Here is a 20,026-nt window from a genome sequence, read left to right as displayed (position 1 = left end):
TCTGCCACACCAAGGGACAGCCAAGTTCTCATATTTAGTATGGCTGTGCTTGAGGCAGTCTTACTGTCTTGGGCACATGGCATGACAGCCAAGTCGCAACACAATCTTGGTATAATTTGGCCAGAAGTGACACTTCCTGGCCAAGTTTGGACAGTGTCTACCATTTCCTTGCTTGCTCTAGGAAGCAAGGAAACGGTAGGACTATTGTCCCTGTCAGATTTGGTTGGCAGGAGGTACATTCTCTTGTCCATCTTCCGTCCGTCATGACAACATGGCTTTCGTACTGGTGTTGACAATGGGTGATATGAATAAAGACTAGCAAATGCTTTTATCTAAATCTCCATGAACATTTACACTAGGCCTTCCTGTACAAAACCGGAGTAAAAGCATTTGCTAGTCTTTATTCATATCACCTATTGTCTAACAAAAACAGACAAATTCGTAAGTACCCTTAAAAGATAAATTTACTGTAAAAATCCATCCATTTTAAACAATATTATTTCAATTAATTACATTAGAGAAACAGGAACAAGTAAATAAATAGAAGTTAATGTTTACAACAAGTACACTATCCCAAGTTCGCCCCAACTACGAGCCTTACCCCGCCTACACCCTTGGAGTAAGGTGGTGCCAACCTAGAGCCCCACCCCCCAAAGACCCCTGAAACCTTGCTTGTTACAAACAAAGCCATCAAAACTGCAACAGTCCTTTAGACCTAGTTATCATTTCCGTCAGCTGATAACAATCAGTTTTTTGTTCCAAAGCCTAAAACTCTTCCTAGTACAATCTCTCCTACAAGGTGAATTTAACAAGCACATATCTTTCCTATCAACATGGAAATGCAAATAAAGACTTAACATTGATTTTGAGAACATACATCGACTAGTTCAATCTGAAATGAACAGTTTTGGAACACTCTAAAATAGCAGTTCTATCAGGAGTTGAACCCATAACCTCGAGATTATGAGCTCCAATCCCGAATCACAACCCCACGGACTCCGCATAATCTGTATCTATACATCCACACTGACAATGTTACTACACAGCTTGGGAATTGAGAACATTTATTTTTACATAAATGGGACCTTTAACACTCAAGCTAAAGCAGCACCTTTAAAATAAATCACAACCTCCAATATACAGAAATTACAGATAATTTACACAATTAACTTGCTTGAAAAGAACATATCAAAGGATTATTCACATTCCAAATGTACATCTATACTCATATCCTCCATTGGTTCTCCAATTACAGATTACACACCTTGACATAAGAAAGAAAAGTCATTTTAGCTGGCTTCCAGAGTAAGGTTTTGCCGCTTCCAGATCTCTGCATGAGTGGGGGAATAGCTTTCAGCACAAGAATCCAAGTTTTTAGACATCAGTTTTAACATCCCTTTTCCTTGAAGCAAACGGGAAAATACAGTCATAAATGGTAGCACAACCTTGCAGAGATGTGGAAGCAGGCAGCATGTTTCAGAACTTTGCCATGGGGGAACACGGTTTAGGCAAATGGGCACCTTCTGTCAAATTTGCCATCGCCCTCCGAATGAATTGGTTAGAATTGGATGACATTGCAGACGGAGATGGGCTCACTGATGGTGTCGTGTTGCGGGAGTTACTGATGTCACATTGATCGAGAAGCTTGACAAGCTCCTGTGGAGATGGACCACCGTGTTCATGATCTGTAATGAGAAAGGGAATGTAGGACTATAGGACCGATTGAGGATATGGCTGAATTAGCAGAAGAACGAAACACACATCTTCTGCAAACCACATAAGCCCCTTTTTTAACAGATGTTTAGCAACTACACACTTAAACTTGAATAAAAGGTGACTAATGAGAACGACACCCATTCCGAACTTCAAGAGGATCCAGAGGACATACATACTGTCCTCTGGAAGCATAGATTTTCTCGAGTTAAAACAAGAAGGCACTCAACAGGACAAGTCTGATAATCAACTCACCATTATCTGCCTTGGAAGCAAAGTCTAGAGCAGTAGTAAGGTCCCACATCTGAAAAAGATATGCAAGATATGATATCTGATAACACAAATAAACACCAGTCTTTGGGTTGAATCAGGCAGTTCAGTTTACAGTATCCGCCTAGCTGAGCTTCATGCTAGCTCACTCAAACAATACGTAATGGCTACTGCAAACTTGCAGCCAGACTAAATTAGACCATCTCTGCCACCACCTGTGGTTCAAGGATCCATGGTCTTAGATACATTTAGCCTTCTTGAGCCAAGAGTACCTGTCAACTCTGATGTCAACCTACCTGTATGCTCCCGTTTGAATGTCCTGTAAATATGTAACGTCTTGGCCTGGAGCCCATGCGACTAGACCCTTCACACTCATGAACACTGAATGCACTGATGGTGCTGCCATCTACAGACTTGATCACACAAATCCTGAAACAGATGAGAAATTTGATGAGAAGCTGTACTCGAGGTCGAGCACCCTCTCTCATGATGACCAATGGTAAATTCTACAAATAATTCTTCTTCTGTCTTCAAGAATCTCCTCCCCAAGTTTGCTTGGTTACTCTGTCTTTGGCCAGTCTCTGCCCCTCATGCTCAGCATGCTTCCTACCTTTTGCCATTGGATGACATTCTGACAAAGAGGCGATCCGTCTGAGGCACAACCTTCTGGACAAACACCTGCTGGTCATCTTGTTCACCGAACGGACCTGAAGAAAGTAAAATCAATTGAAGTACTGGCATTGACAGAGGTGGCTCCGATCATCTTTACCGAGCACTTGTGCTTAACAGACAATAGATTTTGAAGGAGACTTGGCAAAGTGTAAACAGTTGGGAAGATGACTCCACACTCCTTACCAAAGTCATTTCCTGCCATGTATGTCAGCAGAGGTTCTACTGTTTCCAATGAGACAATCTTGAATGATGCTACAGGCATAGAACCGGGCTGGGTAGAAATCATGCCGCGGAATCTGGTCACGCTCCACGTACGCACGTGGTTCGAGTCGGAGCACACTGAAAGGTAGAAGGAAGGTAAGGTTATGAAAGAAAATCAGAATAAATGACAAAGGTACAAGCACAACAATGAAAGTTAGCTTAAGTGGCAATGTACCAGAGGACTGGAATAGCTCATGAGGAGCCAAATGACTTAGATGTCTAACTTGAAAGAAAGGGTTACGGTTTTGGAATTGCGGTTACCGTTCCATTCTATTCTTAACTTACCCGACACAAGATGTTTCTCTGACAATAGGACTTTGGAAACTGGACTTCGGTGGACACTGAAAGTCTGGAAGAGCTGTGGACCTTGACCGACTGTTTCGGGATGCTGGACGATGACCCTCACATTACCCGCACTCGTACCATAGGCTATCTCAATCCAATTCCCGCTTAGACCTGAAGAGAAGTTAACGTAATGAAACACAAACCTTCAAAGGTCCACACACATTCAAAAACTCATGTAGAATACTGGTTACAAGTCACTAAGTGCCAACAATTACAGAAAAGGGATCAATATTCATCCAAAGATCTACGGTCATACAATGTCAAATCATTCTACAAAGATTGCACCAACTGGAACGGTTACATGACTGACACTTACTAGTTTTTGGAGTTAGATACACACTTAATGCTGTCACACTATCACTACTGGGATCTTTATACAGTTCTGTCACTAAGAGGTCATTATCTTTCATGCGTAATGGGAACTTCTGCATATCGATGTAATAGATTGAGCCGTTATTGCAGCCAAGGAGCAGGAAAGAACCAGCCGTGTCGTAGCTGGTGATCGGCACCACATCTTGAATCTGAAACAAAAATAGAATCTGATAATGTAGTCAATGGTGAGGAGATCAGGACTTTGAGGACGGCATCTTGGAAAGGGCTATAAGTACTTTGTATTGTATTGTTTCCAATTGTATGTGCTTTCACATATTCAACCAATTCTACATTATTCAAAATTATCACCGTACCTGCCAATTCTGAGTCATCGCGTGCCAAACTCCAACCTTGCCAGTGTGACTCAAAGCAACGAGCTGGCTCCCTATGAAGAACAAGTGGTCCACATGAACGGACAGATTAAAGATGCCGATCTCTCGATTCTCTCCTCCATCTTTGATGGTCCACAGCTTGATCTGACTTCCAGATGCCACGGCGACCATCTTGGACGTGTTGTCTAAGTTTGGGTTGGTCAGCTTGGCATTTATTGCGATGCGTTCGATAAAGCTACAGAGGTAAGGACTTGTCCACGCTAAATGCCATCCAGTGGAATCCTTCATTCTGGAAAGAAACCGATTTGAATTTAACCCCTCTATCAAACAACTCATATTGCAAGCCTGATTATTGTACGCAATTACCAGAAAAATTCATTTTGCTCCGCAACTGATCCTGGCTGGTCATGCCTTTCACTGTCATTTGAATAAGGTCCGCTAACATTCACACAGCTGGTTAGACATTATTGTTGTATAGGCACACTGGTATAGAGAATCACTGATTCCACCTCGACCCTGTTACATTCAATGCAATACTCACCTGTAACAGCAGACAAAGTGAGGATAAGCCACAGCAATCCAGTTATGATGACCTCTGACGACGCACACTTGCATTGGATCCATCCAGCTCACTGGCATACCTGTAGAGACGAGAACCATCGTTTTAACACAAATGGAAACCGGCCCAGGATTCAGATGACAATTTGGTGTAAATGTTTTCATCTCTCTCCCTAAGATAACCTGAAGTCTAGGACATTGATAGTGCTAAAACATTGAGTCACCATGTCAGCCGCGTCCTCAAAGTCTTCCTCAAAAGAACCCATTTGCTTATGATCTCTACTTACCAGGGGGAGGAATTGTTGTGCATAAATCTGATCTAAGTGTCCTCCCTGAATGATCAGAGGATGCCGTATGGACTGAACACCTCGAAGGCGATTCCCCTGCTCTTCGTGAGGGGATGAATACAGGACAGTCACGTGGTAACTCGGCTTCTATGCTGGACACAGACTGTCGGCGACTGGCCGGATCCATTACAGGTGGCGCTGAAAGTGGAGATGTTTTTAATTATTTCCAGGTAAATAATTCCAGTCAAACACCCAAAAAACAAGACAAATACATGTGTCATTGTTATTCTGACGTTTAGTGTGCGTGGTTTGGCTATCCAATGCAACCATGCACTGTGATTAAAGAAGCTGTCAACCGAAACAACATCCTACCTTGGCCTACACTAGGAAGCAATTGTGTTAAAGCATAACTTACAAGGCGGCTGCAGATAACCATGGAAGAGGACATCACCACACGACACATTCTCTATATCCTCACACAGGACAAGTCGACGCACTGCAAAAACGAAATCAACCTTAGAGATCATGAATTATGGTTGGCATCAAGATAAATAAGAAATGTTCCGAGAGCTTGTTATTTATATTTTCAAAGCAATTTACAAACACTCGAATAGGACAGAGTTTTTTAATTCATATACGAACAAGAACTTACCTAAGGGTATAATTCCATAATATTCTGCCTCATGGCGAAGGGTAGAGCAGTCAACATCTCTATAAAAGAAAAAGGCCATTAAAACTAGGAACTTTTTTTCCTCCCCCATTTGATTCAGCACATTACCATTTTTTCCAATTCCAGATATGATCATCTTCAAAAAAGGCAGCATATAAAACAGGGAGTCTTGAATACATCAGATTACTTTGAATCCAATTGATTGACTTAATCACTATACAACACTACCACAAGTATCATGTTCATGCTGGTCAAGGTGCTTACCTAAGGTTCACATCCTTTGTCCTGAGATAGTTTAATATAATGCTAAACAATTTAGGATCTCTGTCAATGAAAATCTGTAAAGAAAAAGAAAATTTGTGAAGATGAAATCTGGCATTTGTAAAAGAAAAACTTCAGTAAATCCTCCATATCTGTCCAATTTCAAATGCACATATCAGAACACTGTGATAGTTGAACTCATAATTTTGTTGCTTATGACTATCCTGTTAATAACTTCTCCCCAAGAACATAATCTTCTCAATTAGACTGCATGCAGTACTGGTGCCTGACCAAAGTGGCAGCCTGTCCATCATAGTAAGAGTACAGGCTCGTTCTACATAACACACACTCAGTCCTCTGTGGCAAGGTGCTCTACAAGGACAAAGGTAGCTGAAAAGTCTACCTTCTACAAACAAGGACTCAAAACAACACATTTCCTAATCACTGAAGTTACATTATACTTCACTTACTGCATTTGTTTCATCACGCAGAGAAGAGATTCTGCCGCTTAGTAAACTGCAAAGAGAACAGGGCATAATATATTATTTAGATAGCCCAGCTGCATCTACACCACAGGCTTTACCTCATTTGGGTCACAGAATAATCAGGTGAATTGGCCAATACATGTATATAGTACACTAGGTTGCATTCGTTTCAAGACAAAATTCAAATAATTGAAAAACCAAAGACTCTTCAGTGCTATAAATTCATCTCAGGTCAATCACAACCTGGGCAGCCAATAAATCTATTGAAAGAAATCGAAGTTGTCAAATCATACCTTGTGAAGAATGAGTCCTGGACCCATGTCAATGTCTGTCTTGATGTCGAAAACCTGCAACAAACCAGGAAAAGCTGAGTAGTTGAATGATGAACATTCAGGATACTTCTACCAGTCAACCTACAGCTAGCTATAGCTAGGCTTCTATGAAATGCTGGCCACGGGCTAGCTGCTAGATAAGATATCTCGACCGAGTCGGAGGTGTACCAACGGCGAAGTCCAACTCCAAGCTAACTGCTAAGCCGTAAGGGCATGAGGACATGCAAGACGCACTACCATGGATATGACGCAAAAACAGTTTATGCAGCATAAGAAAATACACCGGTTTGAAGGTAGGCCTAGTCCAAGCAAAAATATGATTGAGAGGGCAGGGGCAGGGCAGATTTTGGAGCATTCCTTTACCTCGTCCCACCGACATTCAGGTGGATTATTTCCCCTTGTGATGCATCTTGTGGCCTGCTCATTATGCGTTCTCACGAGTTAATGTCGATAATTACAACATTGCTCGCAAATAACGATGTTAGATGGTGATTTATAAGGAGTAAAAATAAATTTCTGACTCAAGGGCAGAGACCTGTATTCATCCACGACGGGAAGTGTGGCACAGTCACATAGAGCTTATCAAAATGTCAAGTTGTGGTAAATACATGGCTGGGATGGACCAAAGTGGAATTAATTCTCAATCTGTGGTTGATTCTTAATCTACAGAGTCAGGCCATCACAGAAATATGCTTTTTGATAATATATTTAAGAAAATGTGGTCTCACTGGTCAGTTTAGAACTTGTACTTTGACAGGGCCATATCAATGCGCCAGTGACGTTTTGATGGATATGGTGTACGGAAATCTTTTTTTCTCAGGCAATCGGTATTGGAATTTTTAAAAACTTTATTATGCTATTGGCAAAGGGTTCTTCTTGACACATATAAAATTTTGTGCAGATTGATTGGTCCAATGAGTACTTTTTTTACCAAAACCTATGCACAACAATGTACGCGTAATGTACACATGTTTTAATAGAGGACTCTGGCCTCAAAATATTTTGTTTTTTTAATTATTTTTTTTAACCTTGGTGGTTTAATTCCACATCGACCGTGGCGACGGCTGTCGTTTCTTCTGCCGAATTGTGTCGTCGGGTTGCTGGTTGTGACAGTAACGAGTGTTCCATGAATATTAGGGTGTGTATGCAATTCATTGTTTGTTGTAAGTTCTGTCCCAGGTAAAGGATCATGGAACGAGATCAAGGCAAGGTCTTTATGGCAACACAGGTCCCCACAAGTAGGGAAGCAGGCCTACAATAAACTAACCTACGTGAGCTGTTGAGAAGTTACACTCAGCAGATATAGTGTTGATGAAATAATGAAGTGCATTGATGTGTCCTAGCAACTCTATCATGTTGCCAAAATGTTGAGAGAGCTGAGTCACAACCAGACTGGCGACTCCACTGCATTACCAAGCCAGTGAGAGAGCTTAGACTGCCACAGACCAACTGAAATATTTGTGATTTATGGAGGCAGTTAGATCAGGTGAAGACAGCCTCCGCAAGCTGATTAAGATCCACATGGACTACAATCCATTGCACATCTTGGCAAGGGGTATTTATCTTCACTGGCAAATTTTTACATCTCTAGACCCTCATCAATTTAATTCCAAGATCAAAGGGTTAAGGGCAGTTGTTGTGAACAACCATTGAGGTGCAGGAGGCAGCTCATTATATTGAACTGTTCAACAAAATCGCTCTTCTGGTGTATTTCACAAGGGACATATGAAATATTCAGAAAGAAAAAGATTGGAATACGTAAAATAATTTTATCAATTTTTACTAATAACCAAAGGTTGTATGAGACATCTAGATTATACTCTTTTTCAAGTATAAACATTCTTGGCACAAAGTAATTAGAAACAAAAGAGTAACACATTTCTGCATTGGGCCTTTAAAAGTTATAATACAAAAACCAGCTGTACAACACACAAGATCAAGTATAAAATGTGAGGCAGAAAAATCCATGTTGATACCGCCAGTAAGTTTCAATAAAATAGTGTAGTAGCTAAATATTGATTAACCCACAAGCTCGCACTCAGGTGGAAGCTCTATGAAATGTACAGTGCTTGGTGTGGACTTGCCGCTGCTGATGTCCTGAACACAAGGGCACATCTGCAAGGGAATGCGCAGACAGGCACATGGCAGAATTCTATCATATCAAGTCCTGTACAATTCATACGACAAACCTGTAGGTGACATTGTAGTTAATGTTGACTGTTATGGCCAAATCCATGTGTTGAAACTCAACACAATTACATTGATCAAGTTTAATATCAAGTCCTTAAACTGGCTCAGTTGATATTTTTGAATTCCAACAGATCGGCGATATCATCAAACTTTTGATTTCCTGTATCCCTGTGATGGAAGCGCCGTCTTTTGGTGTATTTGAGTATGAGTTCTTTGTCCATCATCTCGGGAGGAATCGGGTACGGCCGTTGCTTCTTATGACAGTTGTACAGGTAAGGACCGTGTTTGTCCTTGATGAGCCACATCTTGTCAATCACAGCACCATCCTGAAATATCAAGATGATATACTTGTTGCAGTACAGTTTCACAAAATTGTTCCAGAAATCCAAAGCAAAGTCTTGTTACAGAAAGTCAAGTTTGCTGTGATATTAGTTGGCAAACCTCCAAGGAATCAATTAGGGAGCAATTCCCATATAATAAGTGATCCTGATGAGGATCGACTGTGAATTAGAATTACCTTGATGTCCGACACATACTCAATGTAGAGATGAGTACTATTGAACACTTGGAATCTATTGTATCCATAATCATCACTGTGGAAAGCACTCCAGGGCCATGGCTTTGGTTCAAATGGGTCTGTACCTTCACTGCAACCCTACAATACAAACACATCTCCAATATAGTTCTACAATAGAGCAAGTATAATAGATGATTTTCAGGATGGCTCCAGGCCAAGAGGCAGTTTTTTTCACCACGGAGGTCTGACCTGGGTGGCTAGTTAACGTGAGCTCTTCTCCGTCTGATGGTGTGGAATTAGCCACCCACCTGGCACCCAGCTTGGTTCATGACAGGATGTCTTTACAACATTTTCCCACCATGACAGCCTCGAAAATCCATATAATCATCAAATGAATCAACAATATCTCATTTCAATCAAAAAATGTTCTCATGCTTCCCTGGCATAATGCTCTGATCACAGACCTCATATAATGGAATCATGTAAAACATTAGAGAACCATTCAACCCCAAGTGAAATGATTACAACAAGATCACAGGCCTTAACAGCTTGGCTGCAATGAGGTTGGCTAGTTTTTGCTGCTGTAACGTGGACAGACCAGGTGGCTTTATAGAATTCATGAATTGTTAAAATGACCACTTACCGCCGAGCCAGTGATGATATGTACAGGAGCATCAGGGTTGTTATAAGGGTTTGACCCAGTCCCATTACACACTGTAAGATTATACACAGGGAAGCATCTCTCATAGGAATGTTCATGAGCAGACAACATGACGTCAACGCCGTAGTTGTAGAAGAGATCTTCGGGACTTTTCCAGCCACCCTCTTTATAGCCAACGCGACACTGAAACAAGAAGAGGACAACATCAGGCGCATAAGTGAAGCCCATAGCCCATAAATGGAGCCCCAGGGCATAAATGGAGCCCTTAGGCAAAAGAATTAGAGGAATTGTAGCTCAAAATATTACTCTTGGCCGGGTATCAAGTCAATTAATTTGCTTTCATTCGAAGTGGCAAATAGCCAATTCAAATACAATCTTCACTCATGTGGGCATGCAGTCCCCAAATACATATAATCTTCTGAGGATATAGAGGCGAAAAGCATTTTTGCTCTCAGAGGAGGAAATTTAGCCAAATAAACCAGTGTCATTGAGATGCATACTGTATTGTTCAAGTTGATACAGTGTTGCCCATCATCTGAATTGCTGCAATACATTGGCCTGTGTCCATATACAATGATCCATGGATGCTTAGCTCGATTCTCTGGTAGGTTTGCTTTCTGAAGAACAAAAACAAGTTGGTTTTATTAACAAAAATTCGAACAACTAAGATTAAGTGATATTGGTATATTCACTCAGCCTGTCCCTCTAGGGAATGGACCTGGAGGGTAGCAACCCCTCAATTGGTGACGAAAGTACAACGAGCCCCCAGACCAGACTGCCTGTCAGACAGTGCTCCCTCCAGGGAGTAAACTGGGATGATAGTTCAATGACTCGATTGGCAACAAAAGTAAAAAGAGGTCCCTTGACCAGGTTAACTGACCACTGGGTTCAGTGCAAGATAAAATTTGGGAGCATACAAACCTTCAAATCATTTTCAAGCCATTTGTACTGGTTGAATATCTGTTCGATACCATAGTATGTGTAGTAGTATAATTCGTTCGCCCAGGCAATGAAATGAATGGGCCCAACATCATAACTGAAAGAAAAACAGCCTTTTGTAATGAAACCTGATGATGCAAGTATCAGACACCAAGGATAAGTTTCAGACTGGCAACGAAAATTATCAGGAACGACTCAGTCAATATGCTTTCAAAAACTTCATACAATTTAAACCACTTTGCTACCTACCTGAAGTACATGTTTTGTCCATCACCCCCAGCAGCTGGCATAGAAAACCTGTACTTATAGTTGGAGAAGTTACTGAAATTAGATGAATTCATATCATTCTTTGGACCTGTGAACAATTCAATTGCAACAGTTGATTAAAAAGTTCTGCTAAAACTGTCAGATTTATAACATTCACAGCTGAGGCAGGGTTTCACGCTGTTTGCAGGCACAGAACCATGTTCTGATCAGACCCTGTTTATCACAGTACATCACAAGTCAGCTTCCTCATTTCAAAATTTGATGTCACATTTGCAAAGTTGTGTACTGGTCTGTCTGAAGTAATTCACATGTCGGATCTATAATTTATGCCAGTAACTTACTACGCCCATTCATGGTTCCCCACACAAGTCATGTAAGGAAGGTAAGCAGCTATAGGCTCCATCTGTCTCATGAACTGGTCCCCAACTGTGGCATCATACTAGAAGACAAACATTCACAACTATAATGAAATGGTTACTTCCTAACCATTGATTACAGCTAATTGCTCTATAAGGTATCAGTTACTAACTCCTCTTTCAAATCGATGTATCAGGATTTAAATTCCTATTGTGGTTCTTCCTACTTATGTCCATTCTGATTTCTTTCTGTAGATGTATGACTTTTCAATCAATTCTGAACACTTGATTCTTAGAAAATGTACAAGTGTCATCATACTTACTGTGTGTAGGTTATAAGCCAAGTCACCTGTCAAATGAAAGAAAACATATTATAAGCCTTTTGCCATGAAGTGATAAAAAACCACTCACATGAATATCAACTGAGATATTTCCAGAGGTTGATGGCAAATGAAAGTCATCTAGCAGAGTTGAAGGTTGTTGCAGTGGTTATCTTAACAGGAAACAAACTACAACAATGTACTTTAGACTTTTTTAGGATAACCTATCAGGATAAAGAAGAATTTCTTTCACTACTATGTACCTACCAACATGGACTGCAAAATCAAAGTGCCCTTCCTGTGTCTCTTTCTGGAGGCGACCCAATGACTGAGCATTTGAACTACCAAAGTCTCCAAAAACAGCAAACTTTGGCTGCCACTTTGAACTGTCACTCATTGCATAGAAATTGTACACTGCGCTCCATCCATCAGGTGATCCGACATGGTATCCTGGAGTTTATTGCAAAAAGAAAGTTTAAAGCCAGAATAGTTTTGCCAGTAAGGATAATCTGAGTTGTCGGTTTGATCCCCCGACAATACTACTCAAGACTGGCATTAAGCATTACAGAATTCTTGAGGAATTATGATCCCTACCAAATACTACAGCAAGTCTGGAACTTCTTTTCATTCAACTTAAAAGATCTGGAAGCAGGAATCAGTATGGAAAACTATTTTTATAATTCAAAACTAAAGTAGTGCAGAGAAAACATTGGTCCCTAGGGTTTCTGTAAATACATCTATAGTTATAGTCATATGACTAAAATCGATTGTCGAACAAGAAAAAACAGCTGTGGGTCACACTCACTAACACAAATGGGTATCTTGCACAAGTGTAAATAAGTATTGTTGGTTGAATGGGGTCAAGTGCTCAAGGTGCCTTACAAATTGGGAATGAATATCCTGTTTTATAGACTTTGTTATCATTGAACATCAAAATTATGATATTGACAGATTCGCAAAAAAATGGCCCTGATGACTGAATTAATCAGTTCATTAGTCAAACAACACGTCTGAAGAACATAGCGGTTTGATTTTTTCATAATTTTGGGCTCAACTTACTGTACTGTTTCCCAGGAGTCAACCCAGTCATATTCACACGGTGCATAAAAATGATCCTTTTCATTGCACCACCATCAATGAACTTATCCGACACCCCCTTGGCGACTTTGCTTAGCATTGCCTCACCATATTCAGCAATGGAGACAGGTGTGTCGGAAAATGTCACCCAAGTCACAGTCATCACAGTCGGGTCAACTGAAAGAAAAGATTCACGAGCGCATCATTGGCAAAATTCTTTGGAATAAACGGCATGATGTAATATTGTAAATGTTGATAATACGCACAACGTCTGATGTGGCGATATCTGGATATATGTCTTCTGACGTAAGGTTTGTTTTGGCTTTGAACAACAAAATCTGTTTCCCTTGATGTCTAGATATAATGCACTGATGATGTCCGATTCAGTGATTGATGATTGAAGATTATTGAGTCAAAGAAAAACACAAACCTCCATAGTTGATGTGGATCTGTTCTGGTTGGTTGTAGGTTTGTCCACTGCATGAACTTATGAGTGACAGGCACACACCAGTTAGGAGGATACCCAACTCCATGATACTGTCAGAAGAAGAAATAGGCTAAGCAATGAGATAACTGTGCTGTTGTTTTCCTTTTCAATGTTTACATTGGTCACATGACTGTCATATGATCCGTGAAAATTCTATTAAATAAGGTTGTTGCCTGATTAAGTTATGTTCAATTTACAACTAAATATTCTAAATGTAGGCTGCATTGATTGATTTAAATAATAGATAAGGGAGAATATCAGATTCGAAGATTTGTTTCTCATTGTTCTGTAGAATTTCTCATCCAATATGGCTGCGCCCATGTTTTGCAAAATTTAGAAAAATTTCCTGATTAAAGTCAGTTTTGCACAAAAAGACAGAGGCAGGTTCCTATGTTTATGATTTCTAAATGAAGTGAATTGTTTAAAGGTACTTTTGGGCTCAAAATATTTGTTGAAGTGTTTGACTGAGTGCTTAGTTTTGCTTTATCGTGAAGAGAGTTGTACTTCTCATGCTCTCCATGCATGATGATGCATGCCCATCGCCATGTACAAAGTTTATTCACCAATCGGACAAAATTTTCCATTTATTCTCTGTTCAACTGTAAGAATTATTTATGAAATCTTCTCGTTCTCATACAAAAAAAAGACAATCAGGAAATAAGGATGAGAGAGTGTCCACGGCACAGGCACAGACCAGACCTTTTCATCAGTGTTTGGTCAATGGCGTTAAAAGAAATGACCATGACAGAAATTTCATTCAAAGCTCTTTTCACTTTTTCAGGTTGTCAATTGCCATGGCATCACCAGAAAACACGTTGTTTGTCAAGCACCTCCCTGCTAAATTGACCGCTGAAGAACGAGATGAGTTTCTTCGTCACTTTGGAGCTGAGCGTGTTTATTGTATGTCAGACAATGGGCGCATGAAATATACCGCATTTGCAACATTCACTGACAAAGATGCGGCAGCCCTTGCACTGAAAAGACTTCACCAGTTAGAGATCCTAGGCTGTAAACTAAGTGTAGAATTCTCAAAGCCAAACTTCAGAAGATTCCATCCTTCTCTTTTAGACCATGTGGCAACAGATCAAACAGAGGGGGATGAAGAGAGCAGTGGCAGGAAAGAAAAAATCGAAAAAATACCACCTCCACTTCCAGAAACAGTGAACAGCTTGGGTTCAAAATTGAGTGTGAATTATCCTCTCAATCCTAAGCTAAAGTACCTGTTCCCACCGCCAACTGCTAGTATTTTGACCAACATTGCAAGTGCCCTTGCTTCAGTACCAAAGTTCTATGTGCAAGTGTTGCATCTTATGAACAAAATGAATTTACCTGCCCCATTTGGAGTGCTGACTGCAACCCCTCCATTGGCGCCCGATCAGCCTGTGGAGGGGACTGAAGCTCTTGGAGAGGACATTGTCGAAGAGGAAGAGATGATAATGTCGAGCACGGAGGAGTCTGAACTGGAGAGTGATCAGGAGGACATTCGCATAAAACCTATTTTGCCCTTAAAGAGGCAAAAGAGACCTGCAGGACAGAAACCGAAAAGACTGAAATTACAGAAGGTAACTACTGCTGCAAAAGCCGCTGTCAGCTCACAGGTAAAGCCGGAGGACGTGTTTGAACCCATCGACGGACAAGGGAGCAGAAAGATAGAATTTAACCTGAAGTCTGGGATTCCACAAGTTGTAGGTATTAACCATGGTGTTGGTATTGTTCCAACGCATGAACCAGGGACTCAACCAGAAGATCTTTTGGATGTATTAGAACACATGCCGACAGTTGGTGGTTTTGGTAAAATAGAACCACCAAAGTTGCCTGAGAAAGAAAAGGATACTCAGAGTGATGGTTCTGAGTCTGAGGAGTTGTCAGAGTTCATATCATCCAGCGAACTAAGGAGGAATTGTCTTTCGGAAAGAGAGATGAGAGAATACAGCACATTCAAGAACTATGATCCTGGCGAACCTTCAAGTAGGCTGTATGTGAAAAATCTTCACCGCCATGTGACGGAGAAAGAATTAAAGTATATCTTTGGTCGTTATGTTGATTGGTCTAATGAGACTGAGGTGAATATGTTTGATGTGATGCTAATGACGGAGGGTCGCATGAGGGGACAAGCATTTGTTACATTGGGCTCCACAAAAATTGCTGCCAGAGCATTGAAAAGAACTAATGCGTATCTCCTTCATGATAAACCCATGGTTGTGAATTTCGCTCGATCAGCTAAGGCGAAAGATCAGTCGGAAGTAGACAGTTTGAAGAAGACTGCTGAAAGTTCATCTTCTCGTGCTCATACAGGCAAAAGACAATCAACAGGAAATGATGAGAATGTGTCCTCTTCATCGAGTCGTGGCATTGAAAGAAACAACCGTGACCAACATTTCAAAACCCATGTGCAATCAGAATTCAGGACTGATAATGACAAACATTTGAGAAAGGAATCTGAATCAGAACGTGACTTCAGAAGGCACGATAGGACAGAAAATCAATTGCATGCTGATGGACCATTGCCTCTCAAAACAGAGCCTTGTTTGAGCACAGGGATAATGAATACAGATACATGTAGGTCAAGACAATATGAGAGATCTATGCATCCCAAGGAAAGAAATCTCAACGTTGGTCATCCCAGGGAAAATGATGGGTCATTGACTGTTTCATCCCAAGCTTTACGTAGTGAGTGTCTGTCTGCCTCACCACTTGGTACAGTGTCACAAGTTTGTGCTATGGAGATTGGGCAAGGTTCTGTTTCAGTTAACCCTGCCAATGGTGATTCTGTAGAAGAGGCAGTCAGTTCAACAAAGTTGGGAAGCAAGTTTGTTCATCAAACAGATGATTCAGCAGTTTCTCATTTCCAAGGTAACCAAGAAAGTCACAAAGTTACAGAGAACTTTGCTGTCCCTCCCTATTTGGTTGGCTCAGCCATTCCTCCCCACGTGTCTGAAAATCCTGCAACCCCTCCCTGGGTGGATGGAACTTGCCCCACACCCCCGCATATTGCAGAGTATGAAGATGATCCTGTTTGTACTACATCCCATGTGGAAGATGAACGATTTATAACCAAAGAGTTGTTGGAAGCAAACAGGCTGACAGAAAATGATAAGTTGGAAAATAAGGTGTTTAAAAATTATAGGCGGGGAGAGCCAAGTTGTAAACTTTATGTGAAGAACTTGAAGCATAATCTTGTGACTGAGGAGGATATTGTTTATATATTCGGTAAATTTGTTCAAGGTTGTTCAGAAGATGTGATGACAGGACTTGATATAAGGCTGCTTGAAGGCCGAATGAAAGGACAGGCTTTCATAACTTATCGCACAGTTGAAGAAGCTGAAAAGGCTCTCGATTCTGTAAACGGTTACAAACTGCATGATAAACCTATAGTCATACAATTTGGAAAATCCTAAAGTTGAGATAAAAAAGTGCCTGAGCAGATGTGTCTACAGCTTTCATGATAGATGTTATAATGACTGCATAACTTTGAAAGTACATCAGGTGAACTTGATTGTCACTTTCCTCTAAACGCCCTGCAGTGTATATTAGTAAAGAGACGGATTAAAGTTTGGCCCAAAGTTGCTTTTGATAATAAATATGTTGTGATTATTGACATCATGTTTTAATGTTTGTACTATTTACCTCTTCAACAACAACATTTGATCTGCCAGGCCACTTTACCCTCTACTTGTGCCTGTATCAGGTCAAACAAGAGGCAGAACTGTAAAAGGACAGAGTCTCAGCAGCACACTATTCAAAGATCTTGTCATAACCTAGATACCACATTTTATCTACCAGGACGCTTCTCTCACTGTCAATATCAGGATCTTGCCTATCAGGTGACACTTCCCAGTTGGTTTGATTGTGACTTCTAGTTGCCTATCTTTATGAGTTTGATGTCAAAGTCAAACGATAGGAGTCAGAGTCGCAATTAATCCAATTCAGCTAATCTCACAACACCTTTGCAATCTCTGTCTTCTCCAGCAAAAAAGGCTGTCCAGCCAAAGATTGGTGTCGAGACAAGTTTTCGTTTAGTTCCATCATCTACCCCCAGGGAGCTCCCTATGTCGCTTTCTGGTTATTACTGTGGATTTTGACCACATAAAGTGAAATAAGACGATAAACACCCAAAAGCCACGTGAAACTAACTTAATCATTGCCGGCTTATCTTCATCAAACCCATAATGAAAGGAAACAAAGTCCCAGTTTAGTATCAGCTGACTAGGGCTTGGTCCATTGTCATCCTGTCCATACCTCCTCCATGGGGAGGGACGACGCTGGTCCACTGCGTCCGGAGTGTATTCGCTCTGGCGGCAGAAACAGATTTGAAAACGCTAGTTGCCATCAGTGGCAGGATCTAGGGGTCATTGCGCGAGGGTATGCTATGAACGGACGTTCATCAAACAGATGATTTGCAGAAGTAAACAAGTGCTTCCGAGTGTGGCCCCGTATTTGTAGAAGATGTCTATGCATGCTCGTTGCTGCTGGGAAGCACTGCCAGATGTTACATTGGAACAAAACTCGAACCCGGGATGATTTTCAATATTTTTTTGCACAATTAATACACAATTGGTCCCAACACGACTTGTTCGTTTAGTAATACGTCTGTTCATTAGTACCTCAAAGAACACCGGGCCCCGAGGGGTTTCGGTTGCGACAAAAAGTTAGGCGTGAGGCTCGACAAACTTATTAGACAGACGTCTCCTGAGAAATCAAGCCTTATTTCATGGCTATATGAGCGGACAAGGATATTGCCCAGGCTCTTTTGATTTGATGTCAAAATTGACTTTCGTGATGAACGACCATGCTACGACAGATGCTGTAAAACCGACCAGGAGCTTTGCCTTATTTGCGCAACGACTCCTAATGATGACTGGCTGCCACATCCTGGCATAACCAGTGGTTTTCAATATACTCCGCCTGTCGATATTTAATTTGTACAGGTATATGATGACGAAGGAGTAAAAAGGCCTGATCACATGATCGGCAACGAATGTATTAGTCCCCCCCCTTTTCTCACTAGTCTTCTTCATTCACTCATTATAACAACACGGAGTGACGGGTCGAGGTTCCCTGGACTACCTCCCCCCTCCCCCTTATTGGTGAGGCAGCCTGCACCGCCGGAACTGCCTGTTATCGGCTTCTTATTTGGGTTGATATCACACACTTGAGTCTGTCCGTAGCCCGGAACTGACCACCATCAAAGGAAACCATCAAAATGACTGCCGCACCTGCATCAGGCGAGGCACAATTAATACTCATTTCTTGACCATTAATGGAGTCTCAGGACCAATAATCGTATTGCACTCCATTTTATCTCCTTTGTTTCAGTCTCGTTGTTGCGGATGATTGGGCTTCTATTGTTGTAGTCTGTCGATTAATCTTCAAGTCCGTGTCCTCTTCGACAACAAAGATCCAAAGCAGGACACTCTATCCTGGGACATTAAGAACTGTTACACCGGTACGGTTGCCTTACATTTTTGCGCGAATGATGTGGGTAATAGACTCGCACCTTTGTCCACAACACCATAAAGGAATTAATTACTACGGAAGCACTTTACCTGATTTGGAGTGATAACCGTTGTCATTCCTAAAATAGGAGCGTGGGTTGTGAAGCGAGTTATGTCTCTACATACGAACCAAACAGTCCTTTTCATATGAACTAATTACGGTCGGTTTGCCAAGGGGATTATTCTTTTAAAAGGAAAATGGGGATTATGATGAAGATGGGAGGTAAAAACACGATGCTCGCCATTACATTTACAACAACCTGAACCTGGCGCACTCCAGCTACACAAAAGACGGGCAATACTGAGAATCGCGACAGCCCCATGGCTGAGTTTACACCAACTTCATTTTATTCTTCTGGTAGAAGTTTTACATTTATCTTGCTTGTTTTGCAGATGAAAAATTAGATTTCATTTTGCTCTGTCGGTGAGCCATTATGTTAATGTCGATGGCTGCTCTCGAGTTCGAGAAGAAAAAGAACAAAAATAAACCAATCCTGCTCAACACTATACTCGGGCTACACCAACATCAGAAACGGTTGTGCGGAACTCAAACTAATTTTGATACCTGTTACCAGGGCAACTTGACAAACTGGTGTAACATTAGTTTCGTTGTTTGCCCAGTGCCAAATTGTCAAGCCAATTATTCCGTCAACACTATTGATGTCTCTAAAGCCATAGACAGTATGTCTGTTGAGTAGCCGCTATTCGTCGCCCCCACCTGCATGTGAGCCTCTCGGATAATCGATAACCAGCTGGAGGAGTTTTTGGGTACCACGGGAAAAAAGGTGCTGCAAGCATTGCGCAAAAACGGTTTCCCACTGATTACCTGCCTGCATTTTTGATCCATTCCACCAAGAACGAAAATACCGAGTCTAAACCAATTCGATTCAGGTTACTGCGTCAAACGATGCCAAGATAGATTCTGCCGCACACTAGACTCTCTGGGCAGCCCATTGCGTCATCCTAATTGGGTCTCCATATGGTGAGGAACGAGGCCGGTCCACTGCGTCCGGAGTGAAACGCACTGGCATATCTAGTCCGTAATTTTCGTCGCATGCAACCAACTGTTGATTGGTGTTGTCTCCCGGCGGTGCCTAACTCTTGACTTATTCATCACAGTGTAGAATAAGGCGACGAGTGTACGGAACCTCAATTGCAA

The 20,026-nt window shown here is 41.3% G+C and overlaps 3 protein-coding genes across 3 annotated transcripts; 1 reads left to right on the top strand and 2 right to left on the bottom strand.

The window, feature by feature from the left end:
- Nucleotides 1–446: 446 nt before the first annotated feature.
- LOC135484449 (BTB/POZ domain-containing protein KCTD3-like) lies at nt 447–7,543 on the bottom strand. The gene is made up of 16 exons (XM_064765922.1): nt 6,922–7,543; nt 6,520–6,573; nt 6,212–6,257; nt 5,745–5,818; nt 5,463–5,521; nt 5,226–5,306; nt 4,811–5,008; nt 4,507–4,606; nt 3,948–4,254; nt 3,578–3,782; nt 3,202–3,372; nt 2,839–2,994; nt 2,594–2,690; nt 2,280–2,412; nt 1,969–2,017; nt 447–1,685 (listed from the first exon to the last, which is right to left on the bottom strand). Exons 1-16 carry the CDS (start codon nt 6,981–6,983, stop codon nt 1,477–1,479), a joined length of 2,001 nt encoding a protein of 666 aa, XP_064621992.1. The 5' UTR covers nt 6,984–7,543; the 3' UTR covers nt 447–1,476.
- A 779-nt stretch (nt 7,544–8,322) lies between these two features.
- LOC135484448 (acid phosphatase type 7-like) lies at nt 8,323–13,501 on the bottom strand. The gene is made up of 11 exons (XM_064765921.1): nt 13,316–13,501; nt 12,868–13,062; nt 12,076–12,258; nt 11,812–11,837; nt 11,474–11,571; nt 11,115–11,186; nt 10,848–10,962; nt 10,427–10,543; nt 9,909–10,109; nt 9,266–9,403; nt 8,323–9,074 (listed from the first exon to the last, which is right to left on the bottom strand). The coding sequence occupies exons 1-11, from the start codon at nt 13,416–13,418 to the stop codon at nt 8,853–8,855; spliced, it is 1,470 nt and encodes a 489-aa protein (XP_064621991.1). The 5' UTR covers nt 13,419–13,501; the 3' UTR covers nt 8,323–8,852.
- A 180-nt stretch (nt 13,502–13,681) lies between these two features.
- LOC135485227 (RNA-binding region-containing protein 3-like) lies at nt 13,682–17,025 on the top strand. Its single transcript, XM_064767054.1, has 2 exons — nt 13,682–13,799; nt 14,154–17,025. Exon 2 carries the CDS (start codon nt 14,167–14,169, stop codon nt 16,768–16,770), a length of 2,604 nt encoding a protein of 867 aa, XP_064623124.1. The 5' UTR covers nt 13,682–13,799; nt 14,154–14,166; the 3' UTR covers nt 16,771–17,025.
- The last annotated feature ends 3,001 nt before the right edge of the window (nt 17,026–20,026 follow it).

This window comes from Lineus longissimus, chromosome 3 (assembly GCF_910592395.1).
Source record: "Lineus longissimus chromosome 3, tnLinLong1.2, whole genome shotgun sequence".
In the NCBI taxonomy this organism is placed as follows: domain Eukaryota; kingdom Metazoa; phylum Nemertea; class Pilidiophora; order Heteronemertea; family Lineidae; genus Lineus; species Lineus longissimus.
Note: the sequence above shows the minus strand (reverse complement) of the source record. Positions and strands in the feature narration are given on the sequence as shown.